The following is an 18,094-nucleotide window of genomic DNA, read 5'->3' on the forward strand; positions in this document are numbered from 1 at the left end:
GCAACAATGACTCCAGCTTTGAAACGGATAATCTGCGACGTTATTGTCCTCATTTTTCATAAAACTTGGCCACATACCTACGATTTTTTTCGGCGGAGGGCAGTACGAAGGTACGTTTGACCACTCACAGCTGTCCAGTGCTCCCACGGAGCGGAAAACCGAAGTTATTTACGTCTTCGGCCACGTGTGCTAATGCTATTAAATGCATTGCAAAGCTAGGTAGCCGCTAGCATCAGGGTGCAAACATTGATTTGCAGTACTCATAACTGCGATTTCTGGCCAGGATTTCATGCTTTTATGCCACGTTTTCTAGATGCTTATATTAGTAGGCTATAGTTGTGTTTGGAGTGTGTAAGAAGTGATTTATATGATAGTGTTGCCCATACGTTGCTGTTTCATCCGGAAAAAAAACTGGACCAATCCACAATATTACCGAAGAATAAGGCTATTTTCCGTACATGATTTTCAGGGGTTCTGAGCCCGAGAGCCCCCAAATTTGGGGGCGTCGTGTGCAAGAGGTTTTAAGTATGTCATGGAATTTAAAAAATAGTAACATAAGACAATTTTTGACTTGAGAATGATGAATACAGTTTGAGAACAAGAAGATACAATATAGCTTGTAGACTCTACAGGATGATTGTTTCCTTGGCAACTATCATGTTTTTACCGAAAGATGTATAGATTTTAGTTGTTCTATTATCTCAATTTGCTTGCGTGCACAAAGCTGCCATAAATAGGTCACAAAAAAATGACCGGCCCCCCACCAGGTTTGGGCTGAGCCCCGAATGTTCACAACGTCTGGATCCGCCCCTGCTGTGTGACATTTAGAGTGTGTACTGCTATGATGTGTTTGGAAGTGTAGAGTCTTCTGGAAAAGTGCATTTTCTGTCAGGTCCCATGTAAGGGTTGCATGCAAACACATTGAACCTGACAGTAGATGAATGTGGAACTAGAGTGTGCAGATGATCAACAGAGGCTATTTTTACCTGCGGCGTTCACAGCAGCAGTGAGAAGGCAACAGATGGTGAATATGTGATAAAGGAAGTTGATTTGAGGTCATGTGTGATGAAATCTCTCTCCTCTATTGAGTCATGTTTACATGGTTTTCACGCCAAAATGTAAAGTAATATCTCCCAGTAAAAACATGAGGTGAACCAAACTACAGCCTGGAAATATAATATGTGTCGTCTTAAGACACACTTGTTTTCTGAAGGATAGACTTACTTATACACTTATTAGTTTATTTATTCAGAGGTAGATGCATTCTTAAATATAATCATGTAATATATGAACATCAATGTCATGTAGCGATCATAGTGGGACATGGTTGTTATGTTTCCTTCACATAAGATGGGACATTGCTGAGGTAGAAATAATTAAAGATAATTATTTGACGGTAAAACATTTTATACTTTCATTAATAACTTAAGTTTCACATTGTTTCCAAATTCATTCATATTTCAAAAGATGGGCAGAGATGAGTGTGATGATGGGTATGCCGTTATTGAGACCTCAGAAAATGTTCTATTGTGCTGTGATGGATGGAATCAGTAAGTGGCATTTAGTGGTGGAATGAGTACATTTACTCAAGTAGGCCTACTGTACTTTTGAGGTACTTTTACTTGAGTATATCCATATCCATGCACCGTACATCCATCTTGTGCTTCTGTATATTTCTATTCCACTACAATTCAGAAGTACATATTTTTTACACAACTTTATTTATTTGACAGCTTTAGTTACTTTGCAGCTTCAGATTGTAAAAAAAAAAAATAAAAATACTTTTATAAAATATGATGTATTAATATAGATCATGCTAAATCACAGCATATACATTTGTTAAAATTAGTTTTGCCTTTACCAGCTGCAACATTAGTGACAATTACACATAAACCCATCAGTTATGATAATCCAGTATTATAAAATACATTATAATGAAATGGGACATTCAACACAATGAATAGCTACTACGTTTGGTTCTTTAAGTAAATTATCTATATTTTGATGCTATAAGGACTACTTTTTTGAATGCATGACTTTTACTTGTAACAGAGTATTTATACATTGTGTCACGTGTGGTGCTCCCGCACGTTCTAAAGAGTTTTAAAGAGAGAAACCTGTACGGGTCAATTATACCAAACAGTAACATATGACGAACAACAACACGATCAGTTGGTCATTCGTTTTCATTTTCTTGACCGCAAAACATGGATCTTAATTTTTTTCCTCTTGATTTTAATTAAATTTTCCCTCCACTGCCTATACGTTTTAGTTTAGTATAGTGCTCGGAGTGAGGTGTCCCCAGGTCTCTCCTACTTTAAGAATGCGTGTGTGTGTGTGTGTGTGTGTGTGTGTGTGTGTGTGTGTGTGAGATGGTGTGAGCGTGCTGCAGGGGCTGAACGATCTCCCCCTAGAGGAGACCCCTCTCTCTTGGTTTCGATGTCCCGTCCGGGATGGAAAAATGTAGCAAATAGTTACGTTTTCACTTGTTTATTTAATTAAATTCAAAGTATATTTATTTGGATTCCAATTCAGAGAAAAAGTGGTCTATCGACAACAAGTTTGCAACACCAGAAAAAGAATAAAACCTAAACCAGTGAGCAAAGTGTATTGCCAAAAATTCCGGAGATTGGTTAAATTAATTTTAAATTTAACACAGGTTACGACCTGCCGCTCCCCCTTCTTCTGCCCCGATCTTCTAAAATCGAAGGTATTTATCATCAGTTGAGCAAGAGGCAGAGGAAGTCCAGCCCTCTCCTGTCTGTCTTGTGAGACAGCTCGGAGCACTGAACTCCGCCCGGACAGGCTATTGCTCTGGTCAGGACCTTATCTGACCCCCTTCCGTCTATTCTGACTTTAGTGACCCCCCCCCCCCCCCCCACACTGTTACAAAGGACGTATGGCACATCTACTCACTGTACAAGACAATGGAAACATGATATCACAGTAAAAAACAATTATACAGGTTTGTTGCCAAGCATGGATTTATATAACAGAGTAAACTTTCAAATATATGTACTCTTTGGCAAGGTTATTTGACTGCTACCTTTATGAGGTATGAGCCCTATCCCTAAGCAATAAGTGGTAAAATATCAAGAATAAAAAAAGTTATATGCAAAACGGTGGCTAAAACGCATGAAACATCAAAAGAAGAACTGTATGTGTATATGTAGTTAAGCGCAGGCATCACCAAAAGACGAACTAATACAGTAATTCACAGATAGTTCATGGTTTATCGTTCTGCCATCTGTTTATGGGTGTGGGTGTGTGTGTTCAATGCTTGGCCCAATGACTTTGCTATATGTTGTGCGTGTGTGTGTGTGTGTGTGTGTGTGTGTGTGTGTGTGTGTGTGTGTGTGCCGAACTGCACTGTGTGTCGAACTGCACTACATTATGATTCTGTCTCCTCTCCCCCTCTCTCACCCACCAGTCCCACCCTTTCAAAATAAAAGCCCCACAAATACAAGATTCAATCCAAGAGTATGAATCTAAAATGTAGAAAAGAGAGTAGCGCTATCTCAATTGAACCTGAATGACACTACCGGTAACATTGGCGTGTGTATATATTGCGATTTCTTCGGGCAGTAGAAGCCACACTGTCAAAATTTCTTTAGGAATTTTCTAGTTATTATTGTAACAGACTGTCTCATGTTTATCGTTTTGTATTGGAGATATGGTGTCCCTTCAGGGTTGCCGTAGAGAAAAGGCAACTTCCGCTTCTGGTCGAGGGGGGGGAGCAGAAATAAAGAGAGAAGCTGCACCAGCTGTTGCTCTCCCTGGAGACTACTGGACATCGCTGCGGTAAAGTCAGCAGACACTCAGATCTCCGTGGTCAACTCAGCAGACACTGACATGTTAGTGCACCTATATGCTGACATTCACGGTAAACGCATTTAAACGCCACAGATCGGGAGCGAGCGAAGAACTTTGAAAGTTAGCGGAAACATTAACGTGACACAACATCCGGTTTATTCAGACGAACATCCGGTTTTCAGAATAAGATGCCAACAAAGTATGAATTATATTCACATTAAGTATAAAACATGCTACCTGCATCTCGTGAACCAAATGTTATTGCACTTTTGTTCATATAGCAGTACTTTTAAAATAAAAGTGCGCAATACACTACTTTTGAATTAATTATTGAACTTTGCCATAACAAAAAATCCATGCGATTAATCGCGATTAAATATTTTAATCGTTGCCCAGCACTATATATATATATATATATATATATATATATATATATTCCGAAATAAGGTCCCACGGTGCTCCAGTGGAAGGGGAGGAACTCCAACCCTAGATTTTGGGACTGCGCTGGGCTACCCAGTGCGTTGGACAGTGACACTGAGGGTCTGACAAAGTGTCAGTATGTGACGAGCTGGAACGAGAACTCGTTGCCCTGCCGGATAAACGGAGGGGGCTTCTCACAGGAAACCTAGTCAGGGGAGTGCCACCACTAGTCAGAGGAGTGCCGACAGTAGTCAGAGGGACGCCCGCTCAGCTCGGCAGCTTCTTGACGGGTGCCGAAATAGTGCCGCTCGCTTGCCACTGTTGTGGCACCTGACTGACGCCTGATTGCCGCCTTGCCGCTGAAGTGCCAGTGACTAGTCACTGAGGTGCCACAGTCCTGACACCTGACTGACGTCTGCCACAGACTAGTCACTGAGGTGCCAGTGACACAAGGAGGATCTCGCTGTCTCTCCAAATTCATGAGGTATAGTCGGCCAGTAAAATAAAAATTCACTATAATTAATCAAAATAACAGTTGTAGTACAACAATGAGAAGCTCATTGATGTATGAAGTGATTTTGGTCACACTACACTATAAGAGGAAAGTTATTGAAAATATTTTCCAATACAAATTCACCATAATTAATAAAAAGCATTTCTTTCTAAAATTGGAGTTGTAGTACAACCAATCGCAGCCTATAGATGTTTGAATTGATTTTGGTTACATTACATTGCATGACAGTGAAGCTATTGAATATAGTTGTATGTATTTTCCGCATTGCACTTTGTAGACGGTCCCTGCGCACTCGTCTCACAGCCTGCCGCACCAATGCTCTTCGTCCAGCTCGTAGCTCGGAGGACGGCCCGTTTTGATTAAATTAAGGTTGTAGCTTGTTGTCTACCTCACTACGGTCACAGAGAGGTATCGTTTGTATTTTACCAACGTTTCTCTAACGATGTATTGAACCGGGAAGTCTGAATCTTTGAATATCTTTCCAACTTTACCTAAACAGATGCATGCTGGCGCTTCAGTCAGGCTGCAGCTACAATGCTTGTCCAGCAGGGGTAGCTGGTTGACCACCTTTAGCTGTTGTACTGAACCTTCAGAGCAGCACTGGGAGCAGCCAGCTATGATAACGTTAGCTAAAAGCCAGTCTGCGGCTTCTGTCCCTTCTGTTCCAGCCGAGCTGCACCCAGAATTTGCTGTACTGGAGAACAGTGAGTATTTCTTCTGGAAATAAACATCTGTGATTCAAGTGAGGGGACGCTTTTTGTTTGAAGACACCAGTGTTGATTCAGGCGGCCAGTCGGGCTGACTGGAGAATTGTCACAGGATCCCAATGTGTTGTTCCAGGACCAAAAATGAGGGCAAAGAACTAACGTTTACGTTAAGGCTGTGGCTGGAGCCAGTTAGGCTATTTAGCTAACAAGACGGCTCACTGGAAAGTTCAACAACAACTTAATGTATTACTATTGGATTGTGTTTTTGGAGCTTTTTTAGTTTGAAGTGGAATAAAAACGCAAATATGTGTAATTAGGTAACGTTACCTCCACAAACGAAACGGTAGCTCAGCTAGCTAATGTAGCCGAAAAGCTACACCTATTTTAGCGCTGTCATGCTTTTTGTCCCCTTACTTCACATTGAATACGGAGTGGGGCTAGTGGATGTTGCTCTTTGTTCGTTAGTGTGTGAGCCAGCTGTTAGCATCGTTTGAACCTCAGCGGTCAAGTAGATAAAGAGAAGAGAGCTTAAAACAGGAGGCACTGTGGAGACCCTTAGCTTTTCTGATGTCGTTATTATAGACAGAACGTGACGCTAATGTTCATACCAGAGCTGTCCATTCACGGTGGCCCTGCCATCACGACCAGAGAGGCACTCAAAAAGAGCTTTAAGGAAACCTTTTGGTGTTCTGGCAGATTGGTTAGTTGATAACCCGCTGGGCACCACCATGTTCTTTATTTTGAAGCACTGAGTCGTATCGTTCATCTACCAGAGCACTGTGCTTTTAGTACGTTATGATCTCTGTGTTGAGTTTGCAGTGCTAAATTTCAACTGTGACCCCTTCTAGCTGGGAGTACAGAGTGGCCCTACTAATAGAGAGCCATGCCCAATAGCCTGTGTCATAATTACAGTAGGAGGCGGCTGTTTGTTTGGGATCCAGAAGAGTCTCTGTGTGTCACTCAGCAGCTAATGAGAACCAGGCTGTCTGCTTGTGGCAGTTTGTGGCAGGAAGAGTTCCTAAGTTTGGAGGGTTAGGAGAGACCTGGTTAAAGATGAGGCCAGGAATGTGTTTTGGTCCAACCAAGCTCCTCCAATGGACCTCTGTCATGATGCTGGAGGTCTTCAGTGATGGAGGTCTATCTGTTACTGGGCCATCTACACACATGGACAGTTCTGTACAAAATATACAAAAGCCAAATGCTAGTGTGAAGTAGGATATGTAATATGAAGTTATTGCCCATTTTAACTATTTAAATTACATCTGGGCAATACAGTGCTATACCACTGCTACAATGATATGTAATTGCAACTAGTTTAATTTCTGATTAAGGTTCAAGGTTGATTTATTGTCATTGTACAACACAGGGTTGCACAACGAAATGCAGTTGTAGTCCCTTTATAAAGTAAAACAAACCAAAGTATGTTTATGGTGGCGGGTGGAGGAAAGAAGCTGCTCTGAGGTCTGCTGGTACAGCAGCTGGTACTTGTGTATCTCTTACCAGACCGCAGCAAAGTGAACAGGCTGTGGCTTCGTGGGTTTCAATATTTGGGCTCCGCACAGGCACTTCACCGATGTCACTGGTTATGAGTTGTATATTTGAATATAAAAAGGGAAGAAAGAGCCCATAGATGTCCTTTACATTGTTTGTTTTGACTGAAACAACATCCAAAATCCAAAGATATTGTTTAGAATTATTTCAAAAAGAAGAAAACCTGTGTAAATCCTCTCTTTTGAGATGCTGTAATAGAAAGATTTATTTTTTTGTTGCTTCATATAGGGTTGGGTTATATAACGATTCATACTATGTGACAATATAAACTTGTCTACTGTTAGAGAATATGATGTTTATTTGATGCTCGTTATTCTTTGATGTCTGAGTATATTAGACCATTGCTGACAGTGTTGCAAACCAATGAGCAGAAGTTCTTATGGTAGTATTTGAGCTTTTTTGCATACATTTTAAGAAATGCGTCTATCTGCGAGATCTTTAGCTCACTAGATTAATCAAAAATAATCTTATCCATAAACCAGTTCTCATGATTATAACACATGTTGATTTCAATTAGTTGTAAAATGATTTAGAATGTATCCATTTTGTACATCCCTAGCTTGATAAATGACAATTAACAATTGACTAATTATCAAAATTATTGTTGATAAATTTAGTGTCGATGAGATATATATATATATATATATATATATATATATATATATATATATATATATATATATATATATATATATATAATTACTTAAGATATCGTTAGTCAAGAGAAAAAAAATCCTTTTCAGCTGAGTGTATATTCAGTATTTTAGCATTGTTAACAATCTAAAAATGTGTAAAATCAATAATATGAAGGTGTATAATTATATTTGTCAGCTGTGTCCAGCTTCACATGAGAATCAGACATTCTCTTCCACTTCACTTTTAGTATTTTGAAGTTTGACACACTGTGCCCTCCCTGTCTCTTTCCCCAGGGGATTCGTCCCTGGTGGTCACAACAAAAGCTCCTGTGAACTGGACCTCCGTCTGAAGGGAATATAGAGCCGTGGTGGACAGAAACTCAGCGTTGGTCACCATGTTTAACCTGATGAAAAAGGATAAGGAGAGGGATGGGAGTAGGAAGGAGAAGAAAGATAAAAAGGAGAGGATGTCTCCAGCGGAGCTGCGCAGCCTGGAAGAGATGAGCATGCGCCGTGGCTTCTTCAACCTGAAGAGGGAGGCCAAGCGTGAGTCCAAGAATAAACTGGAGATCTCCAACCCCATTCCCATCAAAGTGGCCAGCAGCAACGAGCTCACCCTCACTGATATTGAATCGGACGGCTTGAGCAACCGAAGCAGCATGGTTCTGGATGACCAGCTTAGTGCTGCCAGCTCCACCGATGACCTGAAGGGTGAGGGTGGAGGAGGACAGGATGGACATCGCAGCTCAGTACGTGATCGCGTGGCTCAATTTGGTTCAGTTGCCAAGACGAACTCCTCCCAGGTGGGTCAAATGATGAAACGCTTCTCCTTTTCCCAGAGGAGTAAAGAGGAGAGCCCATCAGAGGGCTCCACTCCTTCAGGTCAGAACTCTGCTGCCCCGTCCCCGCAAGTGGAGAGCAAAGTCTTCAGCATGCTCCGCAAGCACAGCCTGAAGCAGCCTGAAGTAGCACCAGCCACCAAAAAAGTCTGCATCCCTGAAGTGGTAGACAAGACCTTCCCCGCACAACTGCAGCTACCGGCTGTTGTCGCACCGAGTGCCCCAGAAATACGCGAGCTGGAGCTCCAACGCCGCAACACCGGGGACTTTGGATTCTCTTTGCGTCGCACCACTATGCTGGACCGCAGTCCTGATGGAGGAGTGTACAGGCGGGTGGTCCACTTTGCCGAGCCCGGTGCCGGCACCAAGGACCTGGCGCTGGGGCTGGTGCCGGGCGACAGGCTGGTGGAGATTAACGGGCGGAATGTGGAGAACAAGAGCCGTGACGAGATCGTGGAGATGATCCGTCAGTCAGGAGACACGGTGAGGCTGAAGGTGCAGCCCATCCTGGAGCTGAGCGAGCTGAGCCGCCGCTGGCTGAGGAACACCGAGGGGCTGCGCAGGGAGGCCAGACATGTAAGCAGCTCGTCCACTTTCTATGTTCCAACAGATAAAGGCCTCTGCTGCTCTCTCTTTGGCATGAGTGGTGCTCTATTTCGATGTCTTACAATCTAAAATCTTTCAATGTTTTCTCCCAGTTTTTCAAGTGTCTAGTTTCAGAAACTTTTTTCCACAGGCTGATTAGCTGCAGCAGAAACACAGCAATGTGCCTGATTCTCAGGGAAGCAGTGTTTGGCCTCTGGCTTATTGACGAGCTGTTTGTAAGACGTCATATCTCGGTGTCTGATCACGATGTGGGAGGATGACGGTAAAGTCAAGGTGTCCTGCTAACTAGTTGTGCCTTGTATTCTGAAAGAATACCCTGGTCGTCTGACTTTCCACTCCTGCCTTGGCTTTATAAAAGCAGTTGTTAAAATTGTGCTTTTCTCGCTGACATGATGTATTTTGTGACATTACTGTAATTTCTTGAATTATTTATTTTCAAGTATAACATTTTACCCTTGGAAGTCCATCTGAAATACGATTGCATTTGCTACAGCGTACACATATTCTCTGTACATTACGTGTCCTGTGTTGTCCTATATAGATTTTGGTTTCATGATTGCACTAGTTTTGCCAAATCTTGATGGAATACCGTTAGCTCCACCTGTACGTAGATGGAGACCTTATTTTGATACAGCCAATCAAATCAGTGTTGTGTCACAGGCAGAGCAGACGGTCACACTGAACCAGACGGCTGCTGCTACACTACACAAGAGACACAGACTCCGAACAACTAGCACATTATCCTTCCTGCTGAAGTCTCCCTCTTATCTCACTGACTTACACACATGAACACAAGTCTTGTCCTGCACTGTAGCTTGCTAATATCAGTTTGCAGGCTAGAACTCCTCAGTACCACTACCATCAACACGCTGCCTGCCTTTGATATGAACACGACAGCAAGTTTCTTTACTTGGCCTCTCGTTCCCTTCGGTGGAACACCGGCACTCTGGCAGCCTGCCAGCTGCTGTCAATCAAACCGAGATCAGTTTTACCAAAAAGATGACTAGATGTGATTTTTAGCTGGATTTTAAGGTATAGACAAATTGATTGGCTTCTCATGTTGATGTCTGAGCTGACTGTGGCTGTCTAACCACAACAGAAACAATAATGAAACAAAACGTCTTTCAACAGAGCCTCAACTCCTCCAAACATTTAATAATATGTTCATTTTTCCTTTGCCCTGTGTCAGAAATGCTTCTCAACAGGCAGAAAGTAGAGCACTGTGATATCCCAGATTCTCAGGGGTGTTTGTGTTCTGATTCTGTATTTGTACTGTATGTACTTCTTCTTACAGTAATTGTATGCTGTTTCTCAGACATATCTAAGCGTCTTCAAAATTTGAAGTGTGAGTGATGTGTGAGAGTCCAGGTTTCCCTGCTAACATTAGCAATGCCTTTTTTTTTTTTTTTATTGGTTTCAAGAGTCAAATTTTGAAGCTCATTTCAGCACAGGGTTCCCACCTGTCCTGTAAAACATTTGACCAGTTGTTAATGAAAACACATGGAAAGTCTTGTGATATAACCCTTTAGCTGAGAATGAACTACCAGGCTCTCTGTCAGAGCTCCATTAAAAACAGCAGCTGGTGGACCAGCCTACTCTCAGTTATGTAGTGGACACTCTGTGAACACACTTCCATGTTACGTCACATGGGAGCACATGCAGGTTGGATGACATTACATAACGCTGCTTTCTTCCCAACTTGTTTTAAACGACTTGAACAATGTTAAATTAGTTAGCATGTTTGGTTCAGTTGCTAAAGTTGACTTGCTCGCTAGCTTGTTTTGCCTGCAAAGGTTGATAATAAATATGAATAAAGGATGAAAGCAATGAATAGGAGCCCACAACCCCATTTAATACTGGCTAACAGTACTTTTTTATTTTACTAGCGTTGTCTCTTCAAACACAATGCTGCACTGTTGAGCTAAAGTGGACCATACGTGACATGACATGTTTGACTGTTGTTACAGTAGCTCACAGTGGGGGTGACTAGCCGGGTTAAAGACTCCACTTAATATTACTGGTAAAGGGGCTAATATATATGGTGCAGTAAACTGATGGTCAGTGGCAGCTAATAATCCTAGCAAACTCTACTCTGACTTTGATTATTACCTTTAGGTAAGAAACGTTCAGTCTAGGTTTTTCAGTCGGCAAAAGTGTAGGTTAGTAATCGTGTTATTGGGGTTCAGCAGCAATGATTTTTTTTATAATTCATGAGAAAAAAAGAGATGAATTAGTGAATGGGGTGATCCCTGTCCGTCATTCGAGCTACAGATCACAGTGTAAAAGGGAACCTCCACATCACCTGACAATGAAATGAAGGTGTTCCTGTAAAGCCGGTAGCTCTTTATTAAAGGGTAACTGCACACTGAAACATGTTTTTTAGGCTGTAAACTAAAAGCTGTGACTATACTTTGATTTACCACATCAATGCAGGTGTTAATATTGACAGTGCTTACCAAATATATAAAAATCAGCATTTCATGATTGTAAATGGCTCTACTGTTTTATATCAGCCCAAACTGTTTGGGACTAGTCTATGTCATGAAATAAATGAATCAGATCAGCCTAATTATTATTTTCAAGTGTAAGCGATTGGAAATAATGAGTGAATAAAATGCAAAAAATAGTAAATCAGTATGAGATGGTCATCCTCTGTAAGCATAGACTGTACATGAAAAATGGATGTAGTCATGGTGACGTCACCCATTGGTTTGTGGACTGCTGTTTGGAAGCCTCAAGTTCGGTGATTTGGCCGTCGCCATCTTGGATCACGGCCGTGGCCATCTTGGCTTTCTGCAACCAGTGAACGAAAGTGACCATATATGGTGCTGGTAGTGACGGCGATCTCTCAAAGACAGTAGCCCCGCCCTAAAGCACACCCTGCTTTATGGTCTGTTTGACTCTAAATGGACCATAATTTACTAAATGAACATCATGCTGTATTGAAGAAGACTTGAAACTAGAGATTGAGACAATAAACTCATGTTTACAATGTTTACTGAGGTAATAAATCAAGAGAGAAGTAGAGTCATTTTCTCATAGACTTCTATACAACCAGAGGAGTCGCCCCCTGGTGGTCACTAGAGAGAATGCAGCGTTAAAACACTTCCACATTGGCTTCATCCGGCAGAACTGGAGGTTGCTGCAACCTGGGTTGTTGCTACAGCTATTTTATTTAAACTGTTATCATATATTGTCATCTAATGTGCACAGAAAACTAGTTAATAAATCATAAAGAGAAGTGCTGAAATGATAAGTTGATTCATGAAAATGAAAGTGAGGATTCCTTTCCTTTAGCTTTCCTCTGCTTTATATCATTGTAGACTATCTTTGGGTGTTGGACTGCTGGTTGGACTAAACAAGTCATTTGTCACAGTGGCCTCTGGAAAACTGGAAATGTTTCAACCATGTTCTGATTGATCAATGGATTAAGGAACCTATCTTTTTGACGGTATTTTACCGGTCTTAAAGTCATGAACTTTGTTGCATTAACTGTAGCTTAGTGTCCTCATCAGAGGGCTTTGTTTGTTTGCCTCCACTGGCTCTGGATCAAGGGTCCTTGTGACCATGTCGGACTGAAAGGGACTCTGGTCCCCCTTCTCACCACAATTGAATTCATCCGCTGTGTGGCTCTATGTAGCCCACGTTTTCCTTTTCCATACAGGAGACACTGGCTGTGTGTCTCTCAGATAAGAGACTTGGGTCTACTTGTGTTATGTGAGGAGCTGCTATAATGACTTCCATGGAGCAAACAGGAAGTGCACACCGGAGGCTGCTTTGTTTAAGTGTATTGGTAGTGTTGGGTGTAACACACACACTTTTCCCTTCCTCTAACTTCTCTGCAGCTGATTTGTAAGTGTGTTAAACAGCGGGCCTGTCTGTGTCTCTTTGTCCACTCTAATGGATATCAGCAGCTTCACTGCTGGTTTGAATAAAGGAGAGCTCACAGAAGGGCCGTCATTCAATCCCAACAAAGGGTTTATAAGGCACACCGTGTCGGCCAGCAGCAGCTGCCAGCTTTCCTACATGTTATTATATTCATGAGAACCTCGTAATGAACAGGGCTGGGTATCGTTTGAAATGTTTCAATATACTTGAATTTCAGTATAGATATTATAGACAGATGTGTATCAGCAATGATAACGATGCCTGCAGCCAATTTAGTTTTCACAGTCTTTTATTGGGCTGATTGCTTTCTTGATCGTCCATTTCTCGGAGCCCAAGGTCTTCACATTGACATCAGGTGTCAGGACATACTGTGGCTCAGTGGTAGAGCAGGGTCGTCCTTCAATCAGTGGATCGCCGATTCGATCCCCTGCTCCACAACTCCATGTCGATGTGTCCTTGAGCAAGACATTTAACCGGTGTATAAAGGTTAGTTAGTCCTGATGGGCAGGTTGCACCTTGCATGGTAGCTGTCATCAGTGTATGAATGGGTGAATGATGACATGGAGTGATAAAGAGCTTTGAGTGGAGCAATGGTATCATAACTAATAGGAAATTATGTAAATAATAACCAACACATTGTATAATGTAATATACTAGAATAATCCTCTAAAACTAGAAGGGATTGGTTTGACAAAGCAGAATTCTGTCTGTTCCCAGTTTAACAGCTGAAGTCATTCAGCATGGTCCCAGGAGAACACAGTAAGACTTAATGAAGATATGGAAGCAGACAGAGGATGCAGCTACTCCATGAGCAGGATATTCTAACAAAAAGGAGAGGAAGAGACATTTTCACTAATGGCCTGGTGCACACTAGATGGGAGAACTGATTCTTATCAGCTTTTCTGCAAATCAACTTTTATAAAATATATTATTGATATATATTTAAATTATAAATTACATAATTTATTAAATACAACACCATAATAAAGATACAACCAATAAGAGCGTAGTTCTAGTGGAGTCTTCATTCTATATGACTGTGTGCGGTGGTGTGGCAGTGCGCCACAGGTGACCTTATGCTGAGAAGCTGTACTACTGAGGTCCTGGTGCAGGTCATTGGGTTGCTCCAGTAAAAGCTCATGTGCAGCATTGAGCGCTGTAGATGCAGACGGAGGTCGGTAGCTTCACTTCAGTCTGCTGCCTCCACCGTTTGGTCCCTGTTCCTGTACTATTGGAGTCAAACCAGTCAGGCTTTCCTCTGTAGGAGGCAGCTGCTTCACTCACTGGACAAAAACAGAGCTAACATGAGGCTTTGTCTTTATTGTGAAGGATTACAATCAGCACTCTGTAGTCACAGCTATTTATCGCCTCCAGCTCCAGACAGCGCTGATGGAAACATTCCATCTGCTGCGATGCTGTGAGAGGTGTGTTGAAGTGTATATACAATAAATACAATCATCTGGGATTTGGACAATTAATACATTTTATTTCCTCAAAGCCACCAGACTCCATTCAGACAACAGTAATTTTACCTCGCTGATCATTAAAAACACACTTCATTCAAACTTGTTCTAACAATCACCAACTCTGGCTTGAGAGTTTGACAGAGAGACTGAATAAGTAATCCTGCTTCCAGTGCACATTGAATGTGACACAGCAGGGAAATAAAACTGAGGCTACGGCACCGGCTTCGGCATTCTCCAATAAGAAAGGAATCTATCGCCTACATTTAGCCGGTTTTCTAAAGCGCACATACATGCTGATTCAGTTGGAAAAAGGGTATTAGCTCCTGCTCTCTGGCTCATATTCCTATTCCTGATGTTATCCTGTGTTTTGGAGCAGATTCTGCTATTTGCGGTTGCCTTTACACTGACCCTGTCTAGAGGCACGTTGATTCATTTTAATTTCATTTGTATTTAATTTAATATTTGATTATTGTTTAATGCAGAGACATAAAACAGAGAGCAGAGAGCCAGAAAAACAACCACGCAGAGTTCTGTAGGTCATTTGTAGGAAATGATACCGTATGTCTTTTATTAATATATTGTAGCAGTTGAAGCTTTATTGATTGGTCCATATGTATGTAGCCTATACGTTCTATTTGAAATCTAATGCTGTTGGGGTCTTTGCAGTAACAGTTAGTAGAAGTAGCAGACACTTTAAAGCACAGCCATGTTTTCCTCCCACACTCACTTTCTCATTCAGCCTCTCTGCTGTCCACCATAGTGGAGCCTCAACAGTGCCTGTTAACTTTGGCACAGTCGTTGTTGTTTCGACTCATTCAGGAAGCAATTGTGACTTAACATGCTTCCACTTTTATTCAGACCCTCTCAAACTTCTCTGCTTCCTGTGCTCAAACCAATTACTCAACTTTCAGTCCCATTTTCAAAGTGTTAGCGTTCTGATTGTTACAGGAGTAGAACTTTAAGTGCATCATTTGTCAGTTATGTAATAGATACTCTCCCCAAGTTACTGTTGGATATGGAAGGTAACATTTTGACAATAACGTTAGCTATGATACAACTAGATTAGCTTGCAATGAATGGTTCAAACTAATTCCTCTGGTTTAAAACATCTGTTGGAAAAAGTTTGCTGGCTCGCAGCTAGGGTTGGGTACCGAAAATCGGTGCCAATATGATAAAATAAAATAAGTCAGGAGATGTGTCGTATTTTGCCAGAGAAGGCAAATATGCTCATATTTCTGCAAAAGAATTGCTGAAGTTTGAAGCTGTAATGTGTGTACAGAGTGTGTGTGTGTGTGTTTTGTATTTATTTATATTTATTTAAGTATACTGTAAACTGCTGTTAACAGTTAATATATTGTTCATAGTTTGAAGTTAAAAAGTTTGAAGCTGTAATTTGAAGCCAAGTGTTTTTGTATTTATTTATATTTATAGTATACGGTACTTTAATTAAACACTTAATATATTGTTCAATTTGAAGAAAAAGAAAAAATTTGGTTCAGGCACCGTTTAGGCACCGGTATCGTTTTAAAAGTATCGTTTTAGCACCGGTATCGAAAAAAAAAAAAAACGATACCCATCCCTACTCGCAGCACTACTTTTACTTTAACTTTTTAACGATTTTGCTTCACAGTACTTCTACCTGTTTAACAGTGGTGAGCCAGCAAACACGATAGGGGCTGATGACATGTGACAGAGGTTTGCGGTATGATTGGCCTGGGAAAGTTGGGGCCATATATTATGCATCCTAAACCACTCTATCATAAGGACTTATGGACATTTATGGAGAATTCAGATGACACACTAGGATTTACCAGGATGTAATCGGAGTGAAGTGATGGACTAATGCATAATATGCTAAAGTAAAGTAAACTTGTTGGATATGGAAAGGTCAGGGTTGTGTCTAGAAGGTAACGCACAAGTTGCAAAACTCTTGCAAGATAGTTAAGGTTACGCATTGGCCTTGTATGGTTAAGTTTAATGGTTAAGGTTAGGCATTGGCCTTGTATGGTTAAGGTTAGGCATTGGCCTTGTATGGTTAAGGTTAGGCATTGGCCTTGTATGGTTAAGGTTAGGCATTGGCCTTGTATGGTTAAGGTTAGGCATTGACCTTGTATGGTTAAGGTTAGGCATTAACCTTGTATCGCTAGGCATTAACCTTGTATGGTTAAGGTTAGGCATTGGGCTTGTATGGTTAAGGTTAGGCATTAACCTTGTATCGCTAGGCATTAACCTTGTATGGTTAAGGTTAGGCATTGGGCTTGTATGGTTAGGCATTAACCTTGTATGGTTAAGTTTAATGGTTAAGGTTAGGCATTGGCCTTGTATGGTTAAGGTTAGGCATTGGCCTTGTATGGTTAAGGTTAGGCATTGGCCTTGTATGGTTAAGGTTAGGCATTGGCCTTGTATGGTTAAGGTTAGGCATTAACCTTGTATCGCTAGGCATTAACCTTGTATGGTTAAGGTTAGGCATTGGGCTTGTATGGTTAGGCATTAACCTTGTATGGTTAAGTTTAATGGTTAAGGTTAGGCATTGGCCTTGTATGGTTAAGGCTAGGCATTGGCCTTGTATGGTTAAGGTTAATGATTAAGGTTAGGCGATCCTTCACATCAACTATAGTCATTTCCCAATGACACACATGCATCATGTTTTAATAAAACCATCACTATCTCAATTACAGCTGAAACTTTGCTTCACAGAAGCAGCCTTTCTGCAGTGATGGTGGTATTGGCACAAACATGATGAATTCTGTTTGTGATCACTTAGACTATCTACACCTTGGTCCAGCTTGAGCCATCGCTTTCTTTGGCCGAGTGAGTGATGATCGCCTAAACTGGTGTCAGAGCTGCTCTGGGCGTCTGGCTCCAGTCAGATTTTACAGCTAGCACCTGTCTTCAGTTCACCTGTCTTCAAGTGTTGAAACCAGTAGGTTAGAGAGCAAGCTTCATTTGATAGGAGTAGCAGAGGCTTCTGTGTTTTACTCAGTATCTCTATCCAAATAACGGCTCAGGGCTCAATCAAAACGAAGTGCAGCAATTTATTAGCTTGTGTTTTGCAGCTGCTGGTTCTCTGTCAATAGTCAAGACAATAAAACTAGAAGTCAGTGGTCATACCTGATTTTCCAGGCACGCAATCATGCTTTTAGGTCAGTAGAACAAGTTAGGCAGTCATCATGTCTGGTTTACTTTTCATCAAAATATCATTGTAATTGCATAGTAATGCTGCTGAAAGCACAGCTTGACTTGTAACGCCTGTGTATAATGCAGATGTGAAACTCTGGAGTTAAGAACAGCTGCCATTCCATTTTATATTTGATAATGACACAATTAGAATAGAATGAATATGCTTTTAGGGGCGTGTCCAAGTTACAAATAGTTAATAAAAAGCGGTGCATTGACGGTAGAGTTACTTATGATGTAAACATATATTGAAAGGATGAAATGTGTACATGGGTTGTGGCATATTCCCATACTTCCCATGATAAAACGTGCAGTGAGACTTACTGCTCAGGAAGCTGGCTTAGCGTTGTACTGCACCCATAACAAGTATGTTAATTGAGATAATATTCAGTGTGGAAATAGTTAAACAAACTTAGCTTGTAAGCCTTGTAGACTTTAGCCCCAAATATCTGAAACTGGCAGCAGGAATCCAGATTGG

General features: G+C 41.3%; 1 protein-coding gene across 12 annotated transcripts in view; it reads left to right on the forward strand.

The window, feature by feature from the left end:
* Positions 1 to 5,073: 5,073 nt before the first annotated feature.
* Positions 5,074 to 18,094, forward strand: part of LOC142931488 (unconventional myosin-XVIIIa-like) — a 155,845-nt gene continuing 142,824 nt past the window's right edge. For 9 of the 12 annotated variants that reach the window (XM_076075420.1, XM_076075422.1, XM_076075428.1 and 6 more), the window contains exon 1: positions 8,916 to 9,055. Coding sequence is in view for 3 of the 12 variants with exons in the window: in XM_076075424.1 (XP_075931539.1) it covers positions 8,036 to 9,055 (1,020 nt within the window). In the remaining 9 variants the exon portion in view is untranslated. Of the gene's footprint in view, positions 5,452 to 7,934; positions 9,056 to 18,094 lie in introns of those variants that run through there. The other 3 variants (XM_076075424.1, XM_076075425.1, XM_076075433.1) reach the window with 2 other exon arrangements.

Source organism: Anarhichas minor, unplaced genomic scaffold, assembly GCF_050575085.1.
Source record: "Anarhichas minor isolate MPS153535 unplaced genomic scaffold, ASM5057508v1 ptg000052l, whole genome shotgun sequence".
Classification (NCBI taxonomy): Eukaryota; Metazoa; Chordata; class Actinopteri; order Perciformes; family Anarhichadidae; genus Anarhichas; species Anarhichas minor.